At 35.3% G+C, this 14,628-nt stretch overlaps 1 protein-coding gene across 7 annotated transcripts in view; it reads right to left on the minus strand.

Annotated features, from left to right (window-relative positions):
• Positions 1-1,174: 1,174 nt before the first annotated feature.
• LOC127934712 (aryl hydrocarbon receptor nuclear translocator-like protein 1) overlaps positions 1,175-14,628 on the minus strand; it is a 32,128-nt gene continuing 18,674 nt past the window's right edge. Inside the window, exons 13-21 of one of the 7 annotated variants that reach the window (XM_052532270.1) lie at positions 14,354-14,460; positions 13,893-14,043; positions 13,696-13,763; positions 13,141-13,258; positions 12,701-12,791; positions 12,497-12,596; positions 11,857-11,967; positions 2,194-2,287; positions 1,175-1,355 (exon numbers count right to left, since the gene is read on the minus strand). In XM_052532270.1, coding sequence (XP_052388230.1) covers positions 1,190-1,355; positions 2,194-2,287; positions 11,857-11,967; positions 12,497-12,596; positions 12,701-12,791; positions 13,141-13,258; positions 13,696-13,763; positions 13,893-14,043; positions 14,354-14,460 — 1,006 coding nt within the window. In that variant the 3' untranslated portion in view covers positions 1,175-1,189. Of the gene's footprint in view, positions 1,356-2,193; positions 2,288-7,081; positions 8,093-9,031; positions 11,968-12,496; positions 12,597-12,700; positions 12,792-13,140; positions 13,259-13,695; positions 13,764-13,892; positions 14,044-14,353; positions 14,461-14,628 lie in introns of those variants that run through there. The other 6 variants (XR_008147878.1, XM_052532269.1, XM_052532272.1 and 3 more) reach the window with 6 other exon arrangements.

The raw sequence follows: 14,628 nt of genomic DNA on the forward strand, positions 1-14,628 counted from the left end.
ACTTTAGATAGCAATGTAGCTTACCATTGTTATCTTTGTCCAGCCGTACAAATATCCTGTTGGTGCATTCTTCAGCAGTCAGTGGATCAGGTTTGGTCAGTGATGCTGCAACGCTCATCTTGAACACAGCCTGAGTGAGAACAGGCATGAGAGAATATTAATTTGTGATTATATATTGCCCTCTAGTGGAGCAATCCAGAATCACGTAATCAAACTGCATTTATAATTCCAGAGGAAAACGCTACAATCAGTTTAGAACAGCAAGTAATAGAGTTCTTCAACTATAGTCTTACCTGCATGATTTCAAGCATCTCTGAGCGTGTGATGGCTCCATCTTTGTCTTTATCATAGAGTTTGAAGGACCAGCGCAGCTTCTCCACTGTCGTGCCCTCAATCAACATGCTGATGGCTGTCACATACTCTCTGAAGTCCACAACTCCATCCTGTCAAATGGCATTCACATAACACTTTTTATATCAAATCACATCACCAATCCCGATTTTGTTTTGATCTGGATCCAGTGTTGTTTTACTAGATACTATTATAATTTAAATTTTTTAAATGTAACTATATCTACAATATACAGTGTGTGTGTGTGTGTGTGTGTGTGTGTGTGTGTGTGTGTGTGTGTGTGTGTGTGTATATATATATATATATATATATATATATATATATATATATATATATATATATATATATATATATATATATATATATATATATATATATATATATACTGTTTCCATTTTCATTTTTGTTATCGTTTTCATACTGTAATTATGAGTTGTAATTATATATATATATATATATATATATATAGTTTTTATTATTAAAATTTAAAAAAAGAAAAAGAAGAAAAATTTTAAGGTTTTTATATTTTATTTTTAGTAATGGATTTTTTTTATGGTTTTAGTTAATTTAACTATAATAACCTTGTTAGGACTTATCTTAGGGATCAAAATCTCAAAAGATCATGTTTCAGAATAATGACAATGTAATTTCAAGCCTCTTAAACCACTGATAATTATTCATTGACCTTGAGGTTAGTGTAATGTCACCACATATGGAACATGTTTCCCACTGTTAGGGCAGTGTCTTTTGTTATTCCTCCACCTTTTACAAGTCAGCATATGTTTTGTAAAGCCAGTGTTCGTTAACTGCAGGTTTAAAACATCATATGTGTCAGGCATCAAAGCTTGTTTGGTTTTGAGCTTTGTAATACCCCATTGTTATCTAGTGTGCGGAATATCTGCTCTGCATACTCCGCTGACTCTTTTCCCACGGTTCCATTGCAGAAGTGACGTCTGAACTCATGGAGGGTGATCAGTCCACTGGGGCATTCATTCAGGAACTTCCTGCCAGGCACAAGCACAAAAGTGGACACATTTTATAAAATACTCTGATGAGTTTTTATCTCATGAGGTATTTAATCATTTATCTTAAATCAATGATAAATATTCATTGACATGGGTTATAGTGTTATATTATAGATAGATCCTGATAATTGTCCATTAAATGCACATTACATAAAAATACACGTTGAAATGTTATTATATATATATATATATATATATATATATATATATAAAAGATAATTGTCTTAAACATGATTAATTCAATGTGTTTATACATTACATTTATTGACATCCATGCACCATGTTTTTTAATATCTAAAAATTTGTTACTGAAAGAAAAAAATCCATCCACCAATGTCTTTAAGGTATGTTAATAATATTAATACATGTATATTAATTAAAAGCTACCGATACTAATACTTGATAACTATAAGACTTTGTGTTTCCAGAGCAGTTACTGTATGAATGCTTACTGAAAAAGGCAATTGTCTTATCATGCACATCATTAAATGAAAAGTTCCAGGAACAAGACTACAGTAAAAGGTCAAGTAAAAAAAAGATGACCTACTTATCCTGAAATAGTTTATATGGTTTTTCAGTCATGGTTGGCATTTTATGGTCTATAATAAAAATCTTCAGTAAGGCATGACCCTTTCTTGACACATTTTATGGTTATAATTACTCTCCAATAATAAAGATCCAGAATGAGGTTTGTTTTGCATAAAAACATCTATCAGATGACACGTAACTATGCTTATGTATCCTATTTTTACTACCCACTTCCCTAAATCCCAGATCTAGTCATAGTAGTCACCTAATTAATATTTTGTAAACTTACCTGAACCATTCATAAAGCTCGGTGACATAGGTGCCACCTTTTCTGCAGGGTAAGGTTGCTGCCTGTCCCATCTTCATCAGTGCAACGAAATCAACTGTGGCAGAGATGCATATATAGCAAACCCCAGCTTACTTCTCTCTCACTTAATCATTCTTACCCAGACCCTTTTACATCTGTGAAATTAAACTACAGTAATCTCCCCACAGGAGGCCGACATGTAGGCAAGTGACACAAACTAATTACCTCAAAGACACATGAGTGATACTTGAAATCCTCTGGCTTCTCTGGTCCCAGCAGCAGACTAGGACTCTATGTAATATCATATAAATTGATGGTTGCAGCTCTATATTTTCCTTTTGCAGTAAAATAAAAAAAGTGTGTAATTTTGTTTTCAGAGCGGACTTGTTCTGGTGACCTAAGTTCACTATTAGTGTAAACGATTTTGGGCAAAGGATGTGAATATTCGCAGAAATGTTTAGCTAGATTCATCATTTGAGTAAGCATTGTTCTCATTACTGATTTAACCACTGAATGCACTCAACAGCTTAAAGAATTTGCGTGAAGGTGAACGGTGAAGTTTTATTGATTTCCTGTCTTGATGAGAATTGGAGGAATTTACTGAAATAGAGCTGAAAGAAACTGGAGGAATTTCATTAAATCAACAAGTTCTGATCCAATTTTGATTAGTTAATGGTATTCATTAGCTGATTTGAATAATACAATAAGTGTACATAAACTATATTTTATTTTAATTAAATTAATGTTTAATATATTAAAACTAATATGTTTTTTCCCCCAATGAATTTGAAAACAACTAAGTCATTTTTTTTTTTCCAGTGAGCCTTCTGATCTAAAAAAAAATATATAAAAAGTATTTGTCTACAAATATCAAATCCTCCTCCTCCTCCTACACAAAAAAAAAAAAAAAAAAAAAAAAAAAAAAAGGGTAAAATAATTTCATGCTTCACTAACATTCAAATGTTTGGGAATATTTTTGGTTAAATAATTTGGTAAAACAATTGTAAATGCTTAAAAAAAATATATACATAAAAACTAATATTGCACAATATTATTGCAATTTAAAAATATAGCTGCAAGCAGCAATCACGGGGCCAAGCATTCCAGCGGCAACATCAGGAGCTAAGCATATGTAGCATCAGACCAAATGCAACAATGAATAATGAAATTAATAATTGCATGATTGTAATTGAAATGGCTGAAAATTGTTAATAAAAGTTCCACAGCGAGGAGCTAAGCATGGCATGGAGCATCAGACCAAATTTAACGAGTGAGAAAAGCAATTATTGGAAGAGTGTAATTGAAACAGCCAGTAAAACTCCAGTAAAATGATGCATTAACATTTTTGGAAAATAGGTGGCGCTGTAATCAAATCGCTTTGTTGTGTTCTGTGGGAGGTGACAATGTTGTGGGCAATTTCTTTCAAAATACTTACAGACCTTTAGGGCAATGAGTCGAACATGCCCACCGAGTTTCGTTCTGATCGACTTCCATTAACCTTGTCAAATAGGTGCTTAAAGTTGTTTGGCCAATGGCGGCCATGTTTTTATAAGATAAGTGAAATTCCTCATAGAGCACTTGTGCCACATTGGGCCATATCAATTTTCAAGTTGATTGGATCAACGGTTGCTTAGTTATAGCCATTTGATTTTTTTTCATCCTGTAGTGCCACCAAGTGGCAGATATGGACAAAAAATAATAATTGACTAAAGTTTTTGTTCATGCATATGAGTTCTGAGTTTGGTGAAGATATCTCATTTTGTTCCCGAGTTATAGCCTTTTTCGTAAAATTGGTCCGCGAATTTGAATGTTTTGGGTCACCTGGTTTTTTGTTCAGTCTTGATCAAACCACTGCAATAATATTCTCTGGACTCTCTAGATCAATAATTTTCAAAAATATGTTGCATTTTGTCCTTTGGTTAGCTATAAGAGGTCATTTAGGAAAGGGCCGTGGCCACATGTAACCTAAAGCCTATAAAACTGAAACAAAAACTCAAAACTTTATGAAACTTAGTTATAACATGTGAAAGATGACCCACCAAGCATGCAAAGTTTCATTAAGATCAGAAAATAGCTAGTGCTATAACCGGTAAAAATGGCCTAAAAAACAAAAGATTTCTGTTGTGAATGGCATTAAACTGCAAAAAAAAAAGGGGGTAATATAATCACACATGCATTAGATCTGTATTTTTTCTAAACAATCATGCAAAATTTAACAGAGATTAGGTAAAAAAGAACACTGTAATATTTATAAAGCTTCAAAACCCAGTGTTGAATAAAAAATTGCAATTATAACCACTAGATGTCACCGGAAGACCACTAATGAGCTCACTAAAGACTAAAACATTACAGTTTATGGGCTTGTTGAGGGATTCATCTAGAAAAAATGTATATTACTATTATTTAATATTACTGTTCAAGCATTTCAGATCACATTGAGTCAAAGTTTACCAATTTATTCATACAGATATATCTAATGTTTATAATTATGGCAGATTATGATTGCAATGAAACCTGAAAAATGACACAGAAGCCCATAAAAACAGAAGACTTGCAATAGGTTTTATCACCCATCATTTATTTTAATTATCTATATATATAACAAAATGTGTGCATCTGTGTGTGGGTTTAAGCATGCTTATTGAGTATTAATATAGTAGTTTAAACATTTCATGTTTGTGTGTGTCTGTAATTCTGTTCTATTCTTTTACTGTCAGCCATATCTAGGTTATTTAAAATCAGTGCAGTACTATTATCTAGACTGTGAAATTATACATAAATTGCGTATGCTTCTTTGGAATGAAATTAAGACAACATATAACAGTTATAAAGGTTAAAGAGACAGTGTTGTATGATAAATTGCATTTACGACCACTAGATGTCACTGGAAGACCACTAATGGGCTTTGCAGAGATATAGCCTCAGACTCATTTTGTGAAGATGCCTGACATCTGAAGCAGCGCTGTACAAAAACGGTTTCGTCTATTGACACGAAATCCATAACTTTTTGTCAGCACGGTCTGAAGATGATCTGATTCAATTTTGGTGAAAATCAGACAAACGGTTGAGGATGAGTTTAAAAAAAAAGGTTTTCAACATGAATCAAAATGGCGGACAGGAAGTTTTGCTTAATATGACATAATTGGTATGCATGTTGTCGGCATGTCCCAAGGAACATTTTGAGACATGTTTCATGATAATAGGCTAATGCAATCAAAAGTTATTAGCATTATTGGAAATGTAATAATTAGCTGTTATTGATTGGTTTATTACTCTTGACCAATAGGTGGCGCTGTGACCAAAATGATGTGGCGTGGTCAATGTGATGTGACAATGTCACATATTAAGTTTTGTGTAAATATCTCCAACCTTTGCAGAGATACAGCCTCAGATGCAGTTTGGCATCTTTCCAGCAAATTCGTTGGTACGCTAATTGAAAACGGTTACGTGTATCGACACAAATTCCATAACTTTTTGCCAGCATGGTCTGAAGATGATCCAAATCAAATTTGGTGAAAATCTGAGCAACGGTCTAGGAGGAGTTCGAAAAAGTAGGTTTTCAACATGAATCAAAATGGCGGACAGGAAATTTTGCCAAAATTGACAAATGGGGTATCGGTGTTCTCGGCATGACCCAAGGAATCTATCAACATCAGCTTTGTTACAATAGGCTAATGTATGCAAAAGTTATTAGCATTTTTCGAAAAAAATCGTTATAACTATTGACCACAAGGTGGCGCTGCCCCCAATTTTTTTGTGTACATTCAGGGCATGGAGCCGGACATTTTTGTAATTATTTGCGAAACGATACGGAACTTCATTCTTAAGATACAGCAATTTACAACTAAATCCAAAATGGCCGACGCCCAAAATGGCCGAATTGGGAAAATTCGGTATCATTCGACTCGGAATGATGCACTGAATCTAAAGACACCACTTTTGTGATTTTTGGCAAAACTGTTCAGAGGTTATGAGCAAAAACATGCATTTTTCATATCTCCTGACCACTAGGGGGCACAGCGCCGAAACACTGCAGGTAGTCCCAGGGAATGGTTGTTATAAGACCCACCAAGATTGGTCTCAATAGGCCAAACCGTTGCGGAGATATAGCCTCACGTTCACGTTTGCGTGCTTTTTGAAGAATTCGTTCATGAGCTATTCGGAAACGGTTTGAGAAATCAACTTGAATTCCATAACTTTTTGCCAGCATGGTCTGAAGATTATCTGATTCAATTTTCGTGACAATCGGTGCAACGGCCTAGGACGAGTTCGAAAAAGTAGGTTTTACGAACAATTGACGATAGCGAAAAAACTAAGCCTTGCGATTTTTGAATTTCGGTGTCCATTCGACTCGGCATGAGCCAAGGAATCACAGGAAAAAAGAATTTTCATTTTGTGGCTTACGGTTCAAGAGTTATTAGCATCAAGTTTTTGAAAGTTTAGACAATTGGTGGCGCTAGAGAGTTTGAGTTAGAGACTTCAAATTTGCTACAGTTAATGTTCAGACAGTCCTCTATTAGTGTGCCAAATTATACAACTTTCCCGCAATCGGTTCTATGGGCTACCATAGACTTGGGGTGGAAGAAGAAGAATAATAACGCCAACAAACACAATAGGTGCCTTCGCACCTTCGGTGCTTGGCCCCTAATAACCTGCAGATCCTTCAGAAATCATTGTAATATGATGATTTAGTGCTCAAGAAACATTTCTTATCATCAATGTTGAAAACAGCTTTGCTGCTCATTATTCTGTGGAAAATGTGATACATTTCTTTCAGGATTCTTTCATGAACATTTATTCATAAACAGAAATTATTTGTAACATCTCAAATGTCTTTACTACCACTTCTGAACTATTTAACACTTCCTTGGTGCACAAAAGTATTTTAAACACACACACACACACCCCACCACCCCCCAAACCTTTGAATGGTGGTGTATGAACATTTATGGGCAAGTGTGCTAATAAAAAAATCAAAATAAAATAAAAAATACACTTGAAGCAATTTATTCAAATCTTTAAATTTCCCTATATTCAATTTACAATTTCCTACTTGCTACCTCCAGGAAATTAATTGAAATTTAAGATGCAATCTCAACATCTCTGAACAGTTGTATGTTGACATGACAGATGGAGACAGATGTACAGGAAACTAATGTTGTTTATTTAAGAATCGTTTTACATGTCAGCCTGGACAGACAGATCCTTTGCTAGTAACCAGACCTGTTGATAGTAGCAGCGATGGCATTGACAAACAGAGGAGAGAGCAAAAAAAACAGTAAAGGGGCCTGTGTGCCTGAACAAGACACCCCGTTCAATAACAGCCCTGGTCAAAGCGACGAGGAGGTGCAAGCAGATCTGGAGGCTCGACCCAACAGCTGCTCCCCGACTGTGATATTCACAGAAATGATGAACAGTCTTCAGGATATCCAAACCACTCACTCAAGACAGACAGAAACAAAGGGAAATAGAACAATGAGCAAGTCTTTGTCTCTTTCATAAGGCAAAAACCTTTATCCAATACCCTTAGATAGCTAACAGAACAAAAAAAGTAGTAAAGAAAAGCAAAGGGGACACAAAAAGGCATGCATGAATGAATATTAACGGAACAATATAAAATCAAGAAATGTTCATTCTACACAGAGTGAGAGCTGAAATTAGGACAAAAGAGCGATAAGAAAAGGTTTCTAACCTACTTACAGTACTTGATTTTTGCCATGTGCAACTGCAGAATGACACTCCAAACAGAACAGTCACAAACGAATGGGGCACTCAAAAAATTTACATTTGCTGAAAATGTACTCACCCCTCAGAGCTTATTTCTTCATCGAAAAAGATTTGGAGAGTTTGGCATTACATCATTGGCTCACCAATGGATCCTCTGAATGGGTGCCATCAAAATGAGATGATGAAACATCACAATAATCCATAAGAAATTTACATGACTCCAGTCCATCAACTAACATCTTGTGAAGTGAAAAGCTGCATGTTTGTAATAACTCATGTAATAATCCAATAATCTTCTATAAATAACGTTGTCTTCCCCAGTGAAAGTGTCAATCTCATCTGAATCAGGAGAGAAATGTGCACAGATGAAGCACAGTTTACAGTACAGTCCAAAAACTGTTCTAAACGAATATGTTGCTATGTTTTACTGAGGGAGGACAACAGGAGATGGACTTTTTCCACCATAAGGAAGCATTATTATTGATTATGGACTCGCATCGTGTTCTGAAGAAAGAGTTTAAAGTTAAAACACCTTAATTAAATATTTTTTTAAACATTCACACAACTTTTTACTTCACAAGACGCCAAATCTCTGACTGGAGTTGTATCAATTATTTGTTGATTATTTTGATGCTTTTATCAGCTGTTTGGACTTTCTAACGGCACCCATTCAGTGCAGAAGACCCATTGGTGAGCAGGTAATGTGATGCTAAATTTCTGACGAATGACCTCTTGGGTGGCCTGAGGGTGAGTGAATTAAGGAATTTTTCATTCTAGGGTAAAAAAACAAACCGTGAAGCTATGTGGGGGAGAGGGAAACGGAATCAGAAGTCTTTGTACATATTTTAGGACCAGCCTGCAGTTATGGCACAGGTCAACGTTTGTACATTGGGGTAAACAAAGAAGCTGTTCCCGTGCTTAAGGTTACAACTGCCCAATCAAAATCTATAACTGGACATCTTAGCCCAATTATGATTGGCTAACACATCTAACCACCTGTGTGACAAGCACTTGCAGTTGATCCCATGAAATTTCAGTTAGGTTTAAAGAAATACCCCACCTATATTTCTAGGTAGTATGTTACGTTTGCAAAGCCAAGCGTTGGATGAATAATGAATCATGGCAAGATTTTTTTTACACTAAAAACCATTAATGTGCATATCATCCAGCAGTATTTCAGTTGATTGGGTCGGTGGCATCCTCCCTTCAAGTAAGCTCTTGGAAGCATGTGACAGCAGACAATGATATGAAAACATTTTTTAAAAGCAGCTCACACCACAGTCACAGAATTACAGAACATCTGACAGCATAGGGTTATGGGTACTTTAAATATGTCTGCGGTCAATGTGCTTTGGTACAATTGGTTAAAATTGTCCGTTACCATCACGCATGACCATGAGACAAGTGTGGCACGTGTGCACGGTCACAATAAAGCAGTTCAATACACTGATCATCTGTATGAAAGGTCACCAGTATAAAGGGAAGCAACATTTTGGAAGAAAATTTGCTAAATTAGATACAAAGCCATGTTGAAATGAGGTGAATTATTACCCAGAGGATTCAGATGACTTGTTTTAAGAGAGTGAGAAATTTAGAAAGAGAAAAACAGAGAACCAGTATACCAGGGATGTGCACATAGATTAAAATCTCAATTATATAAAAAAGGGAATCATTTCAAGAAATGGCATCTGATAGCATAATTTTAACAGCCTATGAAGTTCATTTTCCCAAAAAGAGGTGATGTTTCTAAGATTTTAGCCATTTAAAAAAACTGGCTTAAAACTACATTGGATGTTACCTTTTGATTTATCTATTCAAAAGCTCATTTAACAGCATTTAAAAATGATTAAAATCTGTTCTTCAGTTAAAGTTATAGTTCAGCCAAAAATACAATTTACAGCATTATTTTCTCATGTTGTTCAAAACCTGTATGACTTACTTTATTCCTTATGACTGAAATGCACCGGAAGACTTTTAAACTTATGACAAGTTAAAACGATGTATTGTAAAATGTTCAATATCTTCCAAATGCATGGAATCATAGCCTGATGATGCTAGATAATCTATATCTGTATCATATAACACATGATTTCATGTGAATCTACAAAATCTTCAACTAGAATAGACTCCTTGAAACTGTAAATCAGAGTAAAAATCTGGGAAAAAGTCTATTAGTAGTGTATTCCAGCCTTAAGGTGAAACGCAACACTGAAACCGAGAAAATGGAGTAAAATAAATTGGAGATCTATGAAACTGGAATTGCAAAATAGCACACAAATCTTATGAACTACTTCTAATGTGATTTTTAGTCCTTACTGAAGCTTGAAAGCCCATATGGTCACCATTGACTTTCATTACACGGAAAAGAACAGCGTGAACATTCTTTTAAACATCTCCATTTGTGTGTTCCATGAGACACAATCATACAGGTTTGGAAAGACATGAGGGTGAGTAAATCATAAACAGACTGTTCACTTTAGGTCGCATTATATAGTATATTTAAAAGTGACTTCATGGTTGGATTTGTATTAAATACCTTCATTAAGCAGGAAGAAAGTTAAAATACATCTCCCCATTACTTTGTTAAATGTTTTACTCTATAAAAAGTGATTTTGTTAGTATTTTGAAGTGGAGTAGAGATTAACTTATTACACAATTCCAAAATACAGTTTAAACAACAATCATCTACTAGATGTTGATCACATAAGCATGTTATACTTCTTGCACATAACTGAACAAGAAGAACTAATGAAAGAATGGAGCCCTGAACAATGTATAAGTCTTAAACACCACCTTAACTTGAGTGTCTAAAAAGTGGTACTTTGCTGATCCGCTAAAGGATATTGAGAAGGGGTTTCCACAAATTGTTCCCTGAGAGACCCTGCCCTTATTAGGTTCCAATCACCATTATACATGTCACTGATCTCCATCCAGAAAATCTTTCAGAACAGCAGATCTAATACATCTAACTAAGGGGGCAAAAACCAGGAACATTGTCCCAGGACCTCTATAATACAGCTTACTCAACGGTAAAAATGTTGTCCCAGGAGTTGTAAATCTTAATGACAGCCCAGTTTCAAGAGAAGCACAGCTCTGGCAGAACAGGCAGAGGTCTGTAGGAAAAGTACACATTCACACAGGTTTGTAGACTAGAGAGAAGAAAAAAAAAAACTAATGTCAGGCCTAACTGTGATCCTCTATTTTCTGATTTTTCCAGTCTTTTCAAGTAATTCTGTTTGACAACTGACCACAAGCGCTTTTACCAATAGCCCTCCCTGTTGTTCCACTCTTGAAAAAAAATAACAACATTGAATTCAAGACGATTTCTGCTCTAAAAGGGTAAAATAACTATCAGGCTTCCCTTGCCAAAGGAATCCTTTTACCTTTTTATTAAAAAAAATTTGAGTCCAGCTTTGCCTCAAAGCATCAGTTCAAGTGTTGAATGACTGAGGAATAGTTTTGAAATCCTTATGCCACTGGATCACAGTGGACCATTTGGGTTCTTGCCTTATGCCCTGGCTGAGGCATGTGTTTCTCAACATGGCAAAGCAGGCCAAGAACGTCTCTCTGTTCTGATCCATGCCAAGGATAAAGAAATGCACACCAGACCATATAAAACCTGGTCCTGTTGCTTAAGGTACTCAGCTTAAGGTACTAAGAGAGACGGCCATCCTCCTTCACCAAGGGCAGACATCAGATAATATGCCATGCAGCTTGTCCAAATGCATTTAAAAACACTAATAAATTAAAAACATAAAATACAAAGATTTGTCAAAGGCTTACGGCCCCTTTGAAAATGAATGGATGGTTCATTTTAAAAAGCTCCAGATAAGATGGGTCTTTAAAAAAAAAAACTAAAAAATTAATTGGAGTATGTTCAAAGAGACCAGTGCAACTCGTCAAAATCCACGGCCTCACCCAGGTTGGCATCTGTTTCCAGTAAGCTCATAATGACTGCCATGGCTGCCTCGTCGGTGCTCAGAGCACCCAAACCAGGAACACTCTCCAGATCCAACTGAGAGCTCCCCTCTGAAGGGCAGGAAGAGAGGCAGAGAATGAACAAAAATAGTACAATATAAAAAAATAAAAAATAAAAAAAATAATAATAATATAAATAAATACAATAAAAAAAGGACAAAAATATTTAAATTTAAGAAAAATTACAGAACATGGAAGAATAGATTTTAGTTTAATTAAAATGGATTTATTTTTAGAAAAATAACATTACATCTGTTATTAAATAATTATCATCATTTACTAATTAAATTAAGTATACTTAATAATAATATTAATAATACATGCATGATTCTCGATTGTAATCCATATATTTCTGTATTATAAAAAGTAAAATACAAGTTTAAACAATGTAGAAAATGTCTGGACAAATTTTTTTTTACGAAAATAATGTCACAATACAAAAAGACTTTAACGTTCCAAAAGCAGGCTTAATTTTCAATATTCAAATTTTTTTTCCCAGGAAAAAACCCAGACATGAACTTGACAAGGTTTAGCATCTTACTACGGCATGGTCAATGTAATATAATGCTGTGACATCTACCCATCAGATTTTCTCCTGCTGTGAAGGCCCCACCCCTCGCTTCCTCCACTGAGCCTGACTTGCCAGTCATCTCCACATCTGTTGCTTCCCCATTTGGCACCTGAAAGCATGAGGAGTGCTGTTAGAACGCAAGTTAGAATGCAAGAAACCACAAAACTAGTAAACTAATTTCTAAACACAGACATCGTTTTTTGACAGACTCACGTTGCTGCTGGCCTGCACAAGGGCCAGTGGAGACTTTTCCTGCGGCACACTGAATGGACTTGTATTACCGCTGGATGGTGAGGAGTTCATCCTTAAGAAAACAGCAGATATTCAGAATTCAAAAATCTTTGCTTTAGGAATGCGCAGAACTACATATTTTCAAAATCAACTAAATAACACAATGTTTCCAAGAACATTCTGTCATGCAAACTGTCTGACAGCTAAAGCAGAGCAGGATAAAACACAGCTGCTAACAATATCAAAAGTAATATTTGAAAGAAAAATGGTAAACTAGCCAACATCACTAATTAACTAGTAGTTTGTTGGATGACAACTCATCCTAAATCTAAATTACATTTCTTAATTTTCTTCACTTGTGATACTTCACTGTAAATAACACCAAATATAATAACAGAAAGGAAGCAACATAATTGGTTTACCTATTATAGTCCATAATCTCATTAGCAATTTGGGTCCCTATGCACCCAGCGTAAATCATTCCTGATGCACTGGAGATTCCTGGGATGATAGGAACTTGTTGGGACTTCTTAGCATCATCTACAAAACGAAATATACAAAATTACTTAAAAGAGTTGGAAATATTTAGAATTCCTGACAACAGATTTTGGTTGATATCCTTAGCAAGTGGACAGTGATAGTGAGTCAAATCTGACAGTGATTTTGCACATTTTATCGATTTTAAGATAAATCATGTATACAAAATTCAGGTGGTTTCAGCTGATGCACAAAAAAAAAAAAAACATACCAAAATAAACCACCAAACCAAAAGGAGGAAACAAAACAAAAAATAAAAGGACATGCATCCATATCAAACACAAACATAACACCCCAACCAAGCATAAACAAACACTGAATAATGAGTTTCTCCTGTCCTGTCTTTTCCTCTATATGTGGTTTCACAATACAGTATGCAAATATAGGCACATGCCTAGAAACAAAACATATTTATAACATTCGTAAATCTCAATACTCACCCTCCGAGGCCTTGGAACTGCTTGGCTGCTCAGCTTTATCCCCTGATCCACCTGGATTACTTTTACCACTGAGTCAGGCAGAAAGAGTGTCGAGAAATAATCTATCATCTCATTGATCACAGAATTTGTGTGCGACAGGTTGAATTATGACATTGATATGCAGTAGTAGAAAAACAAGATGAAATGCTGGTACTTACGATATAACCGTGTTGGTTGACACTATGTATTCTACTTCTTTGGTCCAGGGATTTATAAAACTAAACCACTGACTTTGTAAGGTGACGAAAGAGCCATATTTCGTTTTAAACTTATAGCAGTTTGTCTCAATCTTCTCTTTACTTCTCAACACTGTGAAAAGAGGTGATCAAGATAAAAAAAATAAGAAAATGTGCACACAACAATTTTTTTCACATTCATCTGCATGTAATCTAATAGAACTCTCTGAGGCACTGGCCTTGTGCGTCTTCCACTGAAAGCTGTGCTAATGTTCTTTAGAAGTAAGACTAATGATTAATGATGGATGATGAGTATTTGGCTACTCGTGTCCTTCTTTGTGCAAATGTCTCGGGCAATCTGCCCAGTTTCTTGGAATCTGCTTTCAACAAAACCTGTATAGAGCTCCAGTGCTCCTTAAAATAAGAATCTGGATGCACTGTACCTTTCCGGTGTCTATCTGCCAAATGAGGCAGGTCATCCAGATGGAAGTATTCATAGCAGGATGTGCCTAGCAGCTCCTGGGGTAAGTAACCCAGAATGGTGGTGGCTCTGTATGCACAATATAAATAGAAAGCAGTATTTAAAAAAATAGCTTTTCTTACTATGAAACTTACAAGATGGTAATTTTATTTGAGAAAACTAAGTAAGCCATTGATAAGTTGATTTCCCAGACAAAGTAATTACACTATCAAAACTTTACTCTTTTTATTTGAACAT

The sequence above is a fragment of the Carassius gibelio genome, chromosome A18 (genome assembly GCF_023724105.1).
Source record: "Carassius gibelio isolate Cgi1373 ecotype wild population from Czech Republic chromosome A18, carGib1.2-hapl.c, whole genome shotgun sequence".
Classification (NCBI taxonomy): Eukaryota; Metazoa; Chordata; class Actinopteri; order Cypriniformes; family Cyprinidae; genus Carassius; species Carassius gibelio.